The 17,380-nt window shown below is 43.6% G+C and overlaps 1 protein-coding gene across 1 annotated transcript in view; it reads left to right on the forward strand.

Moving 5' to 3' along the window:
• Positions 1-7,387, forward strand: part of PKDCC (protein kinase domain containing, cytoplasmic) — a gene marked incomplete at its 3' end in the record, with an annotated part of 35,911 nt that extends 28,524 nt beyond the window's left edge. The window contains exons 6-7 of the mRNA XM_082305244.1: positions 4,301-4,474; positions 7,302-7,387. Of these exons, the coding sequence (XP_082161370.1) occupies positions 4,301-4,474; positions 7,302-7,387 (260 nt within the window). The remainder of the gene's footprint in view (positions 1-4,300; positions 4,475-7,301) is intronic.
• Between the last annotated feature and the right edge of the window lie 9,993 nt (positions 7,388-17,380).

Genomic DNA, 17,380 nt, shown 5'->3' on the forward strand with positions numbered 1-17,380 from the left:
GTAGTTGGTAGTAAAAATGCAATCTGGCTGCTGTGGCTGAAATAAACGGTCATTAGGACTGATTAAAGTCAGATTTAGGGTGATTCAAACAAGCTAAAAGGGGGAAACCACAGGCGGCTTTCACATAGTTTATTATATACTTCTGGAGTTATTTATATGATTCAGTCTAGTACAGGCAAAATGAGCATGTTTATAGATTGTAGTCGGCTTCGGAACAACACAGGTGATTTTTGATGGAAAAAATTTAGAACAAGATTTTAAAGCATTGACTTTCTTTTGTAGCTCTTGCCCGGGTCAGTGGTGCTGCAGGTTGCTTTTAAAGATACCTCTCTTACCTGTCACGAGAAGATGCTTGTTTGGAAAATTGCCGTGGCTGCTGGGGGGGGCTGGCTAGCACTGTAAGAAACTCCTAAGAAGATTTTGGCCTAATTGAAACAGCATGTTTTGATTGACCGGAGCAAACTTGTAAAAATATTTTAAAGCTATTAAAAATATGGCAAAACAAAACTTTTGAGGATTGCCCAGATTCAGCATAGCAAGATATTTTGAAGTTTCAAAATGTTTGCAGGGCAGGAAAGATGTTTCCTAGTAGGATTTATTTGTGTAACTGTGAGCAGCAAATCGGCTCCCATATGTTAAGCTGGAGTAAACCTCTCGTAAGTGGCATCAAGATCAGGCTTACTGCATTATTTGCTTCAATCCTCACAAAATCAGTAGATGGAGAAAAGGATTCTTTTTCCATTGTGATACCGACAGGAGCGTCTTGCATTTCTCTGATCTGTTCGTTGCCATTACCTTGATAGACTTTACCTACTTTGTGTCAAGCTACGTGTATGTACGCAAAAGTGTAAATTTATGGCTGCATTTATAGTATTAGGCAAGTATTTATTGGTTTTAAACACCATTAGTCTGGAAATCGACCAGAACTTTGACCTTTTTATGATGTGATTTACTGCCGTGAGCCTTCAAATTCCATGGACTCCATTTAAGTAAGTTTCGGGTCTTGGCAGGACAAAAAACTGAGCTGGAGCTGTCTTTAAACCAGTGGAGTATTGCTTAATTAAGCAAGTAACTGCACTGTAGTGACCAAGCTGATCATTTAAGGGTGCAGGGGAAGCCCATCTCTCCTGCGCCCTGGGGTTGATGGCAATGCCGGGGCACATCTTGATGGAGGGGCATCCTTCAGGAGCGTCCTTCTGGGTCCTGTGAGAGAGTGCCTTTCTTCACAGCTTGTACAAATAAGGGCTAAGGGGTCAGCTCCCTAATTTGTCGCTGTGTAAACAAGAGATTCCAGGGATATTTGCCTTCGCCATGCAAACGGGGAAGGCAGCTACCTTGCTCTGCTCGAGATAAAGTGAGTTTTGGAGAGAAATGCAGTTTCCTCAGACCAGCGGTTGGTTGGTGTTGCAGTAAGTTTCTGATCAGTTCTGGCTGTGATAGTTTAAGAGGAGAGCCCGTGTTGGCTTCCCGGGGCGGCGGGAGCGCCTGGCTGGTTTGGGAGCGTGAGCCAGGGTGCAGGGCCATTGCATGTCCCACTCTGCTCCTCGTGGCCACCTTCCCATCGGGATGCTCCTGGGGGAAGGTGCTCCTGGGCAACCAGCCCTGCTGCCTGCCCTGCAGGCGGGGAGAGGGGCTGCCTTCCTGCCTGTCCCCCTCACTGCATCCCACTCCCCTCCCTGCAGGCAGCGTAGGCAAGGGGCTCACATCCCCACACTGCAGGCATTCAGCGGTCTGTGCCAGTTCGGGGGAGCTGCCAGAAGCTGCCTTTGTGGAGCCCCTGTGACTCTGTGCTTTCACTTAGACTCCAGTGGCTGTATTTTCACCTGTCTGGCGCTTGATGATCTCCCAGCCAAGGAAAATGCTCTTTGCCTGTCAGTCGCGCTGCTGTGTACCTGTTACGCTACCCTGTTCCCATGAGTCGTTGCAGATGGTGGTGGCTTCCCTCATGTAGGAACTGGCGGGGAGCGGCAAGGAGAGCAGGGACAGCCACAGGGCTCTGCTGCGTAGTGAGACCAGCCTAAGTACCGGCGTGGGGGTTTCCATCCTCTCTTGCACCCGCAAGCTCGATCGCCTTGAAGAAGTCAATGGAAAGGGAGAACTTTATCCCCTACCTTTGACAGAGCCTCAGGTCATGTAAATCACTGCTGCCCTTTTGAAACCTGTTTACATCAGCCGAGAGCCTAACCCCTAACAGCTGTAGTGGGAACAATGTTGAGAAGAAAGAAAGTGCTATAGGCATATTAAGAGGCATATCTGCACGCAGAAGAGTTTAAAAATTGAATGATAATTCAAAATAAGGGTCTTCCAGATGGGCTCCTGCCTTGCATGGAGAAAAATACATGACACGATGTGGGGCTGCTCTGCTTAGCACCCTGACAGCGTGCCGAGGGATGCCGCAGCTCCCTCCCAGCCCCGGCGCGGAGCTCGGCAGGCTCCGAGGGCGCCCGCGGGAAGGGCCGGGGCACGCTCCCCGCTGACGCGGTGAATCCGGCAGATGCTTCATCTGCTGCTGCTGCAGCAAGTGCCATCATTCTGTGAACGTCCTCTGTGGCCTGGGGGTTTGCGCGGTGCAGTGGTAGGTGGCACTTCTGTAGCCACGCAAAGGAAAGTTGTGAATAGTCACATTTTATATCCAGTGAACACGGCATGCACACTGATACAGATAGTTGTATATGGTGCCGACAACGGTGAATTGATTTTTTTGCATCTCATTTGCACACACCATTTTACAGACCTTGGCTGTGAGGTACAAGTCAATACTCAGTAGTTACCATACAGAGATAAAAGAATATTATTCAGTTACATTCAATTATTGTTACACTGTACAGTTGATACAGAAATTCGAAAAAAAGAGACTTTACCTATCCAGCCAGTAGCAGTTTGATTTATGCTCTGACTTCTCTTCAGAGTAAATGTATATATATTTTTTTTTTTTTTTTTGATGGAGAAATGACCATTTGTAATGTGAAACTACATTTTGATTTGTTTTTTTTTTTTTTTTTCTTCATGTGCATGAGTCTGCATTTTCTGAATTAATGAAAACTTTTTTGCCTTTGATTTAAGTAGGACATGATCAGCCCTGATTTTGCTTCTTGTTTGTGAGTGTTTCTTATGCTAGTTTTAATGAGCCAGGCTTAAAAAAAAAGAATGCATTTACTGCATTTGTTTCCCACTATTTCAGACTGTGTGGTGTGAACGAGCACTCGTGGATGTGTACTTCTTTTTCCCAGTTGAAATACTGGCGGTTTAGAGGAGTAGATGCACTCGGCTCTGACTCGGTGGTGTTCGTACAATGTGCTGCCTGAAATATTAGCAGGCTGAATCTGCGATGTCAGGCAGAAAATGCCTGATCCAAAGTGACTTAAGAATAGGCTGTGAGTCAGGGCCGGGAGCTCTGGTTTCCATAATAGATACAATTAGAAGAAATATAGAATGTTATTTATTTTTTTGAATAGGATGTGGGGGGGAGAGACAAGGGGGAACCGTCAATTTGTGCGTCTGGACGCTAAATAGAAATGTTTATAAATGAATAGCTGAATTTGCTGATGCATTTGCTGGAGAAACCCCCGTCAGCGGCTGGGAAAGCGAGAGGAGCTGTGAACAGAGAACAAGAGGCAGCTCATAAAGGCAAGTGAGACTGAACGGCAGCCAAGGGAGAGGAGTAATCGGCAGGGCAGCACGGAGGCGCTGGGCGAGGACCACGCTGACATGCTCCCGCTACTTTTTTTTTTCCCCTTCTCTTCGGAGGCCCATCAAGTGACTCCCCTTTTGTGCTAATCTGAGCAAGCAAAAAAAGTTTGCTTAATTAAAAGCCTGTCTTTTCTTCCTTCTCTAAAGGGGCCAGAGGAAAATAGCATGCTCTTCTGAGGGAGAGGGAGGGCTGGGAACGCCTGGTCGGGTCTCACCCCGACAATCCCACTCACTGTTAAGAAGTAGGACAGTGAGTCAGTTCATTCAAGTGGATGCTGTTTATTCAATGGGACATTCTTCCTGTAAAACTCCTAATAAAACCAAAGCCTCGCCTACGCAGTGGGGAAGGGGAAAGGGTTTTGTGCACAGACTGTTTATTTACAGACGCTTTCTGGAAAAAAAGGTGAGGAGAAGAAAGGAGGAAAGGAAAAGGAAAGTAAGGTGCAGAGCTATAAACACGTTTGGGAGTAAACCAGGGCTGGTACAGTCTAGCCCGTCACCTTTTCCGTCATATATCCCGCTCCTAAGCTGTTATAATAAACCTTGCCTGTTAAAAACAAGCAGTTTGCTAGAGCTTTCAAAACGATTGCTTTGCTGTGGTTATTTGCAGAGTACAGACGGGTGCCTGAAGCTTTTATTCCTGATGAAAACTACAGATGCTGGCCGTCTTACCATCATAAGGGCTGCCTCCTTTCCGTGTTCGACGTCAACGAAGCCATTGAGATCTGTGACAGCTACTCCCAGTGCAAAGCTTTCGTCTTAACGAACCAGACGACTTGGACAGGTAGGTCGCGGCTGCTGCTGCACAGAAACAGCATCCGAGTCACGTATTCTGGCTGCTTTAAGTGTTTTAATACAGTCTGGGGAGTGTGCTGCGCCAGGCTGTGGGAGCCACCAGCGGCAGCTAGAAGTTTCTGAAGCTCCAGCCAAGGTGGTTTGATTTTTGGTGGGGCTTCTCTTTGCCTGCTGTCGGGGGAGCAGGAACCTGCGGGCAGGCTCAAAGGAGCTGGCACCAGAGGGCCACAGTATGTGGATCATACGTCTCCAAACCGTGGGGGCTGAAATTTTATTTTAAAACACAGCAGCAGAAACAACAACAAAAGCCTGTGACCTGTTTCCGCAGTTAAATGTGCAGGATGTGGTCCAACATCTGGATTTAAATAAATCTTTCCAATCCATATGGTTGTTGCAGTTTGACACAAAACCAAACAGGTTCTCCCGTGCATCTAGCCGGGACTTCCCGGCTGGCGTCAGAGATGCCCTGCCGCTGGGGGAGCACTGTGCGTCTAGCAGTAGGGCTTTGGCTAAAGGGCAGTGAGGAGGGAGGGTTAGAAGAAGAACCAGATGGAAGTAGAAGTAGAGGTAGAAGTAGAAGTAAGTAGAACTTCCGGGGGAAAAATCCCATTTTCTACCACAACTCATTTTCTTGTCTAACAGCATACACTTGTTGAAAAGAGAAGTGCATTTTCCAAGAGGTCTGTGGGCCTGGCAGTCCCCGTGTGGTTCCCCTGAAGGCAGGCAGTCAGTGCCGATTGACATCAAGCGGAGAATTGGCCCTGGCTCGCTGCTTCTGCACCAGTCTTGTGCCTATTTCAGGCAACTCTAGAGCAATCTGAGAAACAAAAATGTTACAAGTCTCTGCTAAAAATCTGAGGTAGCTGCAGCTCCAGAGTGGCTGAGGGGTTCGAAGAGCTGAAGGCCACAGTCGGCTCCCAACCCCGCGCCCCTTCCCTGCATGCCCCACGGCTGGCCCCGGCCAGCTCAGCTTGCCGTGTTCCCCTGGCCACGCTGCACCCCTTGGAGGGTAAAGAAAAAAGACATGTTTATGCCTAGAAGGTGCAGTGAGCCAAATCCGTGTTCTTCTGTAATCTTCCCCTGAGATAAAACCCCTTCTTCAGTGGAAGTTGGGGTGAGTTTTTCTTCTGTGTGTCATCTCCAGACGTACAGGGCTGTCTCCCTACTTGCGATTGCTAGGGCCAGGTCAGCTCCCCTGCTGCTGTCCTTGAGAAAAGGGGTGGCTGGTGCTAGCCAAACCTAAGGAAAGCTGACTGAAGTCCTTGCTCTCCCACAGTCTTCAGTGTGGCAAGTTATTTAGGCTCTGAGGCTCAGCTTTCTGTCTGTACATCTGCGATCACAAGATGTCTTCACCTTAAAGTCAAAATTTACCCTGTGTGCAGTTGGGTGCTTTAGTTGTGCTTAGTTGAGCAACGTAAATACACGCCAAAGCCAGGCTTATATACATGCCCAGCAGGTCCCCAGCTCTGAAAGCATCACAAATGAGTAGCAACTTCAGACAGTTCATACGTTTCAGAGTGTTTTAGGCAGTGTACTGCTACAGCTTTCTGCATTTCTTGTGCTTCTGAGAGGTTTGAATAGAGACTTCCATGGAACATAGAAAAAACTATATTAACCTTGCCTGTGGCTAACCAGTGACTACTAGGTCATCGTGTCAGACTATTTATAGTCAGACTATTGAAGTTAATTAATATACTAAAAAAGTAATATGGCACAGGGAAATTCATAGGAATTTTAGAGCAGCTTCTGTCTTGGACTATAATAATAAAAGCAAATGAGGCACAGTAGCAGTATTTCTAGTCTTACTTATCATTCCCTTTACCATGCTGTTCCTGATGCATGAGCACTCAACTCCCTGAAATCTGCAGCATGGAAATTTGCTCAGTAGTTGAGGCATCCCATTTGCCGTGTGTTACTTTTTAAGAAAAATAGTGTTATGGGAGCCCCCTAGAGAGGCAGGCTGGGAGTAAATAGCATTTGATTTTTCTGGAGTTTAGAGAGAGGGAAGGCAGAGGTTGACTAGCTGTGGAAAATCTCTCCGTGGCCTCTGCTCCAAGGAAAGGCAATGACACTGCGGGTCCGTGGGATGGCTGGTACTCATCGAGAGGCAGGGGTGTGAATAAGATGTCAGGTCAGTAGGCACAGGGAGATACAAGAACTGTGCTGCAGCTGCCACAAATACCGATGAGTGAAACCTCACCAAATTCAGCCCCCGCTGGCCGTGGATGTGTATGTGGCAGGTGCCTTACGCTGCCCAGGCTGTTAGCGCTTGCTGGTGCTTTTTGTATGAGGAGTAGAAACCTTGTTCCAGCTTGTTTAAAACCCGGAGCTATGAAGTGATCAGCAAGAGCTATTTCAGAGAAAGTCATGTTTAACATACATTGCACTGATGAGTTTTGCAAAGATTCAAGCACGCAAAGATGATTCTGCTCCTATCCAATCAAAGGAATGCCCTGAACCCAAGCCTGTTTTTATCAGTGGGAGGGTCTTGAAATACATTTCTTAAAGGCCGTGTGAAATTTGTATTAGACTCTTCAGACCTTTCCTTCATTTACTGTGTTAGCTGTGCGCAGCCATATCTTGACCATAATTAGATAAGAGTAAACCTACTGAAGGCAGGGGAGATTCGGTGTCGTTTTAGGCATCTCAGTTTTATACCAGGTGAGGTTAAGAAAGAGTTCACTCTTGGGTTGCCCAAAGAATGCATAGCTTGAAGAAGAATGTGAAATGTCAATATTTTGAAGTTTGCAACCTTTTGCTCCTCACTTCTAAATAACTTTTTTTCCTTCCCGCTCTCCTTTTCCTATTTGGTGCAGGTCGGCAGCTTGTCTTCTTCAAGATGGCCTCAAATCATATCATGCCTGATCCTGACAAGATAACATATGTGAAGGTGACAGACTGACACCTAAAGTGGCTCAGTCTGACGCGTGAGTGACAAGAGCTGTTTGTGTATAAATATAGGCAGCTGTTAGGTATAAGGCGGCTATGGCCGGAGAGATAATTGCACTATTACTCATTCTAATCTATAGAGTGCTAAACAAAACTTTAAAGAAATAACCTGCATGACCAGGATGAATGTGCAATAAAACGACATTTTGAAAATGTGATTTTTTTAAAAACAAAGCAAAATACAAGATATGATACACTCTTAGGGTATAATTTTGGTTAATAAATCAGCTGGCAGCTCTGGATTTTCTAACCAAGGTTAGCATAATGTTTCTGACCTGTGCATGTGTGCACAGGGGTGAAAGTCGATCATTTCTGTGGGAAGCCGGTACCCTCCGTGCTGATATTTATTTGGGCATGTACAATCACAACAGAGTAAGTGAAGCATATCAGTTTGTAAGCTGAATAGCAAATGTTTCTGAAGACAATCAGCATTTGTGTTAAAGCTATCAAATATGCAATGCCGGCTTATTTGTCAAAGGAAGGAATTGGTTATGTTTAGAATTGCAAGACTGTAGCTAATTTTCATTTTTGCTTCCGATGTTATCATAAAGTTTCATTTTTAATTTAAAAGAGCCATTTTGTAGGTCTAGCAAATCACATAAGCATATGAATAGTCCCACTGAAAGGGTAGGGACTTACCCAAGCGCCGAATGCTTTGCTGAATAGGGATAGGCCTAAGCATATGCTTACAATTAAGCCTGTGCTTAAGACTTTTGTTGAATCGAGTTTGAATTGTTCAGGAAGCCACATCTTTGACAGACCGGCAAAGCAATCCAGCTGGTGGAACAGTACTAGTTTAATGACTATCTTGCAGTTATTCATATTTTTTATCATCAAATCCTTGGTTTTCTAAGGCACCGCTTGCTAATTCTTAGAGTGAATGAAGTAAATGACCTTAATAATGGCAAATGAATGCTAGCCTTAATTCTATATGAAACGCATTTTACAGGCATGGTGTGTCTAGAGAATTTGCTTTCAGTGAAAGCAATAAAGTAAGTGCTAAAGTGACCAATGTCATACTGTTTTGTAGTTTGTACAGTCAGGAAGAAAAAATGTGCTTTTGTTTCTCAAATTGTTTATTTTTGTAAAAAAAAATAAAATATAAATACAATTTTTTTCATACTCGATTTTTTTTTTGTGTTGCAAATAAATGCCTACAACCAGTGAAGACTTAGACATAATGTATTGTATGTAAACTTAAGCCTGAGATATTTTTTCCAGGAAGGAACTGAGGTTGTTCCAGTGGCTCCCAGGAAGAGGTGTGTTTCTGGAGGTACGCGGTGGCTTTGTCTATGAGGTTGCCTGTCGCAAAGCAAGTGACCATTAGAAGACAAGGCTTGAGCATCCTTTCTTTCTCTGAGTCACATCGGTACCAGTCTGTTAACATTTGGAAGGGATGAGGATGAGAGCAGAACCCAAAGGCGTTACTCATCGGGCTAAATGGTGGTTTTCCTTACCGGGCTTTACCAAGGAGGGTCTGAGAAGGAGAGCAGGAGAGCCAGGGAAGCTGGCAGAAGTGCTCGTAGCCTGTGTGACTATGCAGGCGAGATGGTGACACCGTCGGCAGCGGGTCTCGTCTCACTTCGGTTTCTCTGAGGTCACTGATACCCTAATGACTTCTGGCAATTGACTGAAATGACATGCTGTAACGGCTGTAACTCACAGATTATCAAACTCCCAGCTGTAATAGCTCAGCTGATTGTGTCGCCGTGCACTTAGGAACCCATCAATCATGCTGTGGTAATAAACAAACACTACAGATTCTTTTAAAATTGCTACATAAATCATGCCAACACATACTGCACAGTTCATTGAAGTGATATGGGTTGTTGGCACTGAGGTGCTGGTATGTATTTTGAAAGTCTTTAACCTCCCGTGATTGCCTTACCATTAAGCACTGTACACCGCTCCAAAAATACTCAGTGTCTAAAACCAATGTGAACAGTTTAATTCTTTAGTTGCATTCCTAGGTAAAAAATATCAACTTTTAAAAGGGAAAAAAAGATATCTGGGGTAATTCTTTAATGTTGTAGGCAGGTAACTCGGGATAATTTCATTCCATCACTTTTCGCGCACCGGAAAAAGATGCCTCTTAAGTCGGGAATTGTTTGTTGCTGGAATTAAACAAACTTGCCAAGCCAATTTACATCAGCTTTTGCAAACAGAGATCAAGTAAGCAAGAAAGAAACGTAGCCATGAGCCAAGAAGCTGTATTTGAAATTTCAGTGGTAATCAGCTTTATACAGGCAGTTTTATAACTCTTTGAGAGTAAGGCTTTCCAATGGAAATGCTGATTAAAATCTTAATAAGAGAGGCGTGATACTACAATAAGTGAATTTAATAGCTGTAATAAGCACTGGCAAAAGTCTGAATTTATGGGCAGAAAGTGTCTTTGGCAGCAGTGGGTCTGATTCAGCAAAGTGCCTGCCTGGCGCTTGTGGCATGGAAACCCCTGAGAAGCCACAGAGGAGGAGGAGGAAGCAAGGCACAAAGTGAACTGGCAGGTCTGCGCCAGTCAGCCTGGGAGCTGCTCCACATTTTCTGTGGAAAAGGCATTTCTATATCTGGTTTTTTTTTTTTTTTTTTTTGCCTTAACATTTTGACTGCTTTTTACATTTCCTGGCTTCCTCAAGCCACAAGATAGAAATATGAAAGGAGACACCCACAGGGTTTTAAACGACTGACATCCGTGTGCGTGCATGCACGTGTGTGTATGTGTATACGTATTTATGTATCTGTCACGCTGAACAGGGAGAGCTTATTTCCTCAGTGAAAAACCAATTGGCTGTGCACGAAATGAAGTGCTAAGCAGGATGTTGAGTTCATCTGGAGAAGTGAGCGCTGCGTGAAGCAGTGGGTGCTGCGGCTCTGCGAGGGGCTGTGCTGAGCTTTCGGTCCCGTCCAGCGCCACGATGCCCCGGCCGGGCTGCGGCTCGGCGCGCCTCCAAGAGCTGCACCCCTTGGTGAAGGGGTGACACTAGCCCCACCACTGGGAACAGACTCCAGGCGATGAAGCGGGCACTGCTCGGCCTCACTTCTGGCCCAACATCCTGAGGTATGTAGTAGAGACACGGTGAGAGCTTTGGTCTTTGCTTAGACCAAAATAAAAATATGTTCTTCTGTTTTCCTGTATCTTGTCTGAGCCTACTGTTTTCTCTCTGGTCATTTTTCAAAGCTTTCCCCAACTTCAATGCGTCTTTTTAAGTGGAAAGCTGAGGTCTCATGCATTCAGCTCCAGAAAAAATGTTGTTACAGCTTGCACCACATCTAAGAGAAATCTGTTGTGAAATTCGTGATGGCACCACGAGCATTTATCACCCTGAGAGGTAGTCTGAAAACAAGTGGGCCGTGTTGCCAGCTGAGGAGCTTTGATAAGTCTGTTTAGAGAGTGAAGGGGGTTGGACGGGCAGCGAGACACTCGTGAAGAATCTCCGAGATGTTCTCCCAACATGAGATAAAGGAGTTCAGTGTAAGTACAACTATTCCTAATGCGCTTTGCCCTGCCTCTGCCTGCTTCACTGAGGCATTTTGCTTAGTACTTCTGCCAGCCCTGACCACCAAGTTTCCCGTAAGATTTGTGAGAAGGATGGCAGAGTGGGGTGCAGGGAGGACAGCAGCTCGGAGTGAAGGCAGGTCTTCCTATTGCCAGTTACTCTATGTGGTGTGGTAACCGCTGGGGACCACTGTCCTGGAGCAGAACGTGACCATGGTAGGTGCACAATGACGACCTTGTCTCTGCCTCTGAAATTCACCTTATCAACTTGGACCACAGCTCATGATAAATCAGTGCAGCCTTGGGTTTGTACCAGGTGAGCAAGTAGACCTGGTGACTAATCAGTCAGTCACAGGCAAGCATCTTGAAAAATATAGCTACCCACGTGGGCTCTCTCTGCTATGGTTATGGAGAGCAGAGCCCCAGCAGCTCCCCACGGGACTGTCCTGGACGGCTCCTCTCCCACAGCCGGCTGTAACCCGGGGACATGTGGGAGGCATGCGTTACAAGAGGCAAAATATATTCTGTTATTCCACTTCTACTGGTGGATGTGGGGTGCTGACCCTATTAATGTTTGCAAGGCCCAGCGCCTTCATGCACTGTTGCTATTTAGAGCAAAAAGGCACTCTTGTTGATAATAACTTAGATTAAGCAGATGATTTAGAGGACTTGCAATTCAAAGCACATGGAAGGTGATAGTGAACATCCAGAGATCATGTTATGTTGCCTGTCAGAAAGAAATATATGAATAGAGGGATGTTCAAACTTCAGTAGAGAGCACCTTATCTTGTATTCTTTACCCCTAAATTCTTTGAAGACTAACTAAAACCTACTACTACAGGGGAAAAGAAAAGGAAAGATGGAGTGGCAAGGTTGTTCACAAGTTTTTCCAGGGAAACATATCCCTAACCTTTTGGTCAAAATGTGAAACACTGTTGAGAGAAGTCAAACAGATTGGGGTTGAAAAGGCTCAAGTGAAGTTTTTATCAATCGACTGCAGAAAGCAGAAAATGGGGGTCAAAGAAGAAGATTTGTGAAAAGCAGGCAGTATATGAAGACTTTACAATCATACTCTGCTTAATGTTTTTTGAGACGTGATCATTTGATCCTTTTTTTTAAGAAACATTTTTTTCTTTCTCCATGTTTCAAGCCAGAGCGAGACACGTTGGGCTGACTGGGGCTGCCTGCCTCTGCGAGCTCCCAGGGCACGTAGCGTCCATATCCATCCTTCAGCACAGACACGGACCTTGGCATTTCAACTCTAATGAGTAAGTTGCTTGCAAGTGAGTACAAGTTATTTTTTTCAAGTTGATATGGATGCTTTTAAGAGCTGCATTTTAAAAGTATGAAGGAAACAAAACGTTGTATCTCTTCCCTTTGTAGTTGCATGCAATCAACAAGTGCCTTTGTGTAATAGGTGCTCCACTTCCCCATGCAAACTGAGGGGAAATACAATTTTGTAGGAGCCACCCTCATTATGAAACTGTCTTTGATGTCAAGCCAGAGGGCACACAACACATTTATTAGAAATTGTGGCTTGTAAATGAAAAATCCCTGCTAACCACAGTTTTTCAGCAAATGACTGTGAGGCTAAGAAGGAAGACTAAACTATCCGGTGGCTACTTGAAATGATAAAGCCGGAGTCTGATCTTACTTAGCTTGATTTTACCAGTGTAATTCAGTTAATCCTTGATTTATGTTCACACAAAACAGAATCAGACTGTTAGATTTTAAAGTAGCTATGGAGTAGGAGCTAAATAAAACCTACCTCTTGGACCTAAATGGACCATAAAAATGAGGAAAAAAACCCACTGATTCTCCCATATATACACCTATGTGTGTGTGCGAGCACGTGCGCAGCTTCCTGTGAGAGTTAAACAATGACGACATAAAGAGTTCCCTTACTTTAAGATGGAAGCTTTAGCAAGACACAGCAAATGAAAGACTTACTGTTTAATAAATAATCTCAGGAAAGGAATAAGAGTTCTATACATTTACACTCACTGTTTAACGGGTATAATGCCATTCTTATTTATCATCCTTGTGCTGACTTCAGGTATGTCCTAAGAACAATTTCCAGTTCTCAGTATTACAAGTACCTGGCATGTATGAAGATAATGGTACAAATTGGTATTTACAAATTGCAGCTTTCTATAAATACACTAGAAGGAATGTGGAGCAGCCAGTCAGACAAATAGATGACCAGGGACACAGTAGCACTTTTAGAAGTGGGCGTACTTAATGTTTTCTACAAGACCTTGGCTTTGCGCGAGTTCATGACCTATTAAAAACCTTATATGACTTACTAGCAGGTCTTACCTCATTCTTGGACACAAGCTGTTGTTCAGCATGGATGCTACTATTTCTACGTGTTTTAGCATCCTGGCCTGTAGTCCCAAGAGTGACAAACCTAAAGCCTGTTTGAAGAATGGAAATATTTCAATTAAATGTCAGGTTTTTAGCTGTATACGGCTCTGATTTCTGATTCATTATAGAATTTAGATGAAAGACAGCTCTTAAGCAGAGAAAATATTACAGAGGCAAAAAATAATGCTCATTTTGTTGTATAGGCAATGAATTTGCAAACAGACTCTGCACAGTCTGCCTGGAGAATTGAAAGTTTAATGACTTAGATTGTGGGTCATGTGAAAAGAAATCACCATTTGGCTGCCTTATATTGCAACATATGTTCCATGACCTATAATTATTCTGATATACAGTCCATTTCATAAAGACCGAGGTCCTAGAATCGTGTGTTTATATGGGAACAGACTCCTCTTTGCTACTTTTTGCCAACTACTAAAAAGTATGAATAAAAGAGAAGTACAATAATAATCTTGCAATTCAGAAACCACTGTAGTTGTGGTGCAACTGATTCTGCAAAGCTTCTTTGGAAAGCAATGGACAAGAGTAGGTGACTAAAATTAGCAGTAATTCCAAAGTGGATGTTGATGCTAAACAAAAATATCCCAGGATGGCAAATATATCTCATTCTAAAAGTAATAGGAAAGGGACATGAGAACTATATAGTAAAAAAGGTGTAAGAAAAACAGAGCTATAATAAATATTTGTATAATATTCTGTGGGGGAAAACCAAACATGCAGCACCAAAAATTCCACCCTGAATCTCAGGAACAGATTAACTCTTACCTCTCTGAAGTCACCAGCTCATGTAATATCAGTTCTCAGTTTCTTTGGTACCCTCTGCCATTTATTTCTGTCCGAATTTGAGTCTTCCAGTTCTCACTCAGAGATGGTGGACTCCTTGTGTGTGACAGAAGGCAATGGCAGCAATGCAGTAACTGCTCAGCCAGCCTTGGTTCTTGCTTTGTGCTGCAATTCCCTCACCAAAGTTGCACAGAACTTCAGCTTGCTTGGAATAAATTCCTTAACCACTAGTGTTCCTAATAAAAATTACTATGGACTGCTGACAAAAGCTACCTTTCTCCTATGATGAGATAAAGCACCCTCCAATGCCATCTAGTGATGCTGATAGAATCTTTTTCAAAAACCTGGATCTTGTGCATTCCAAGTAACTTCTATGCATGCGTATACTATGATCCTTATGCTTTCATAGCAAACCCAGAACAATTGTGCTTCAACTAATTTCAGCAGTTTTTACTACTCAGTTAATTTGCTATGCTATTAGTATATTGCATTTTTGTTCCTCCCGAATTGTTTGGCGATGTAAGAGGCCGCTGAATCTGCTCCAGCTGTCACCTGGGAAGGAAAGTTATTTGGTGCCATATTCCGTGTTGAATGCCCTTAATTCAGGCTCTGCCACGGGACCACGTGAAGCTGGCTATTCAGCACCTTCCAAGGGGCATGCAGCTCACGTGAAAGCAGAGCTCCGAATGCAGAATCCTACAGAAAAATACTAATAATTAAAAACTGCACATTATTTATTGTAGCAAACCAAATACGAACGGCATCAAATTTCTGTTGCCATATCCTCTCGGAGTTGTTGAGGCTGATAAGATTTCATACAGCCACAGAAAATCTGGGGAAGGGAACACAGAGGGGATGAAGGAGAAAATGGCAAATTTGCTGTGTTTAATGTATTGGACACCATCTGTATTTTATTCAAATAGGGTTATATATTTTGTGAAAATAAAAACCAGCCTCATGAGTCAGTGTGTGCAAGGCAGTCACTTGAATATCTATAATGGGAAACATGTTTTAGGTTGGAAGTTGCAAAGGGAAATCAAATGTTTGAAGTGTCAAAGTTGGAAAAATATAAAATACGCCTGACACCGTAGCTATTGAAGCCAAAATGAATAAATCATCATCTCAGGAAAGAAAACCCCACCAAGCTCTTGGCTATAACCTTCATTTTCCTACACTCAAATAAAATTACATACAACCTGATAATTTAACCAGACTTGTCAATAAGAACTGATGGCTTCAACAGACGCTATCACTTCATGCTTCAGTGTAGACTTCAGAAGCATCCAGTATATTATCCAAGAAATAAATTTAATGTCAAACTTTTCTCTTTAAGTTGATAGATAGAAGAACCTTACGCAGTGGAGCTGATGTAAAATATGTCATATTGCAGAACACTAGAGTAAAATGAAATTAATGCCAGCTTAGTAGTTTATTCCCTATGCACAGCTTTTCCTGAGCAGTTATATAAGAAGTATTTTAGTATCTTTCTAAGTAGGGCAAGCATGACTTCCAAGAAGGAATTTGAGAGAAACTTTGAGGTTACAATAATAGGAGTCTGAGTTTACACTCCAATTTCTCTTACAGTCTCGGTATTGATTCTGGTCAAGTTTTAAGGCATTTTCTCTTCACGTTAGGCTCGGTGTCGTAAGTGTGATTTGCAAACAAAATAGCACCTATCTGTACCTGTCTGGGGAAAGTTACTGGGACGTAGCATTTTCTGGCTTTATCTGCATCAAGGCTTTATTTATAACTAATGTCGTAGCCTGATGGAGAGATGAGAATACTGCCTTTTTAGCTGCAACTTGACGTGCAGTAATTTGGGCAAACTGAGGACTTTAATTTAGTGTTTAAGATGCGTACATACCTATTTCTTTATTTGTCAGAAGGGAATAGTCCCTGGAAATTGCAAATCAAAATGACACCTCATTTTTATTTGCTGAAAATAACCTAGCTGGCCTTTTGCTTGCTAAAAATAGATTAGCTGGTCTAAAGCCTCTGCTGTGTGTAGCCTGAGCTGAATGCACCAGTGAGGGAAAGAGTGATCGGAACCGGATTCAGCATCCTGAATCTCCCTTTCACTTTGGCCCTAGGTACGTGTTGCAAAAGGCCTTCATTACCTGTTTGGGCGCTGTACAGGTCTCAGAGGACTGTAGCCTTCCTGGGAGGTTTTTGGAGTGATTCACCTCCTCCACCCTCTCTAATTTCCTTCTCTTTCCAAGCTGTGACCCACAGCGACCAGCACAACTTCTCGGCCATGGTTTTACATTGTGAGAAAGCCCCATCTTCCCCACGCAAATTACGTTTAGAGGTAAGTTGGACTTCTACGGAATGGTGCCAGGTAAGCAAACTGGGCAGATGACGTAAACTCCAGTACCTTCCCCCACACTAAGCGGCAATTAACTTTCGAAAGGTCCTGTTGGCTTTCAAAGGATCACGTGAAGTTAGGTATCCAAAAGTGTGGTCACGCTGAGAGTCTGTCACGCAGGCAACTTTCATCTGCTCCCAAATGACCCTGATGGGTCTGACCGAAAAGCCAGTCACCCCCTCTGCGATGTCTGACAGTGGCCTGCAACTGACCCCGAAGGAAAGAGTGAGTAAGGACCTGACCCTTCTTCTGACACTCTCCTCCTCTCTGTCAAGCAGCAATTCAGCATTTCCACGAGGTTAAATTATTAAACCGACTCTAAGTCATTATCATCTACAAGAGTTTCATATCACTTGTCTTGGCAGCTGTGGCAGGACCAATATCTCCTACTTTGAAAACAAACTCCTCAGCTTTGGCTTGGTGCATATACAGCAGCAGGAAATTGTTATTCTGTGACTGCTTTTCTATTGACACAATATCTTAATTAAATCTACAAATGGAACACGGCTTTCGTGTTTTCAGTAATTTTTTTTCCTCTGTGAGTTACTTTCAATATTTGTTTGTTCGTCAGCCAGAAATGCGGTCCAAGGGAAGTTGGAAACAATGCTCGGCTTAGAATCTTGATATTAGTACATACAGTCCACATAAGGCCATTAAAAACACATATTTACCAAAGCCTCAGCCTCCACAAAGAAGGTAGGGCTTTTCACCATCCTTGAAAATTTATGTAAACCTCTAGGAGCAGATGATATTGCTAGGTGTAGATTGGAATTTTTTATTACTACCTCTTGAACAGTTAGTTAGGAAACTTTCTTAAAGTACCTCTGCTGATGGAACTAAAAACCACGCAATGCTGCATTCTTTTTGACATATATTACTATTATATAGATCTGGACTAAACAATGAGTTTCTGCTTTTTC

The sequence above is a fragment of the Platalea leucorodia genome (assembly GCF_965183815.1).
Source record: "Platalea leucorodia genome assembly, chromosome: 3".
Lineage (NCBI taxonomy): Eukaryota > Metazoa > Chordata > Aves > Pelecaniformes > Threskiornithidae > Platalea > Platalea leucorodia.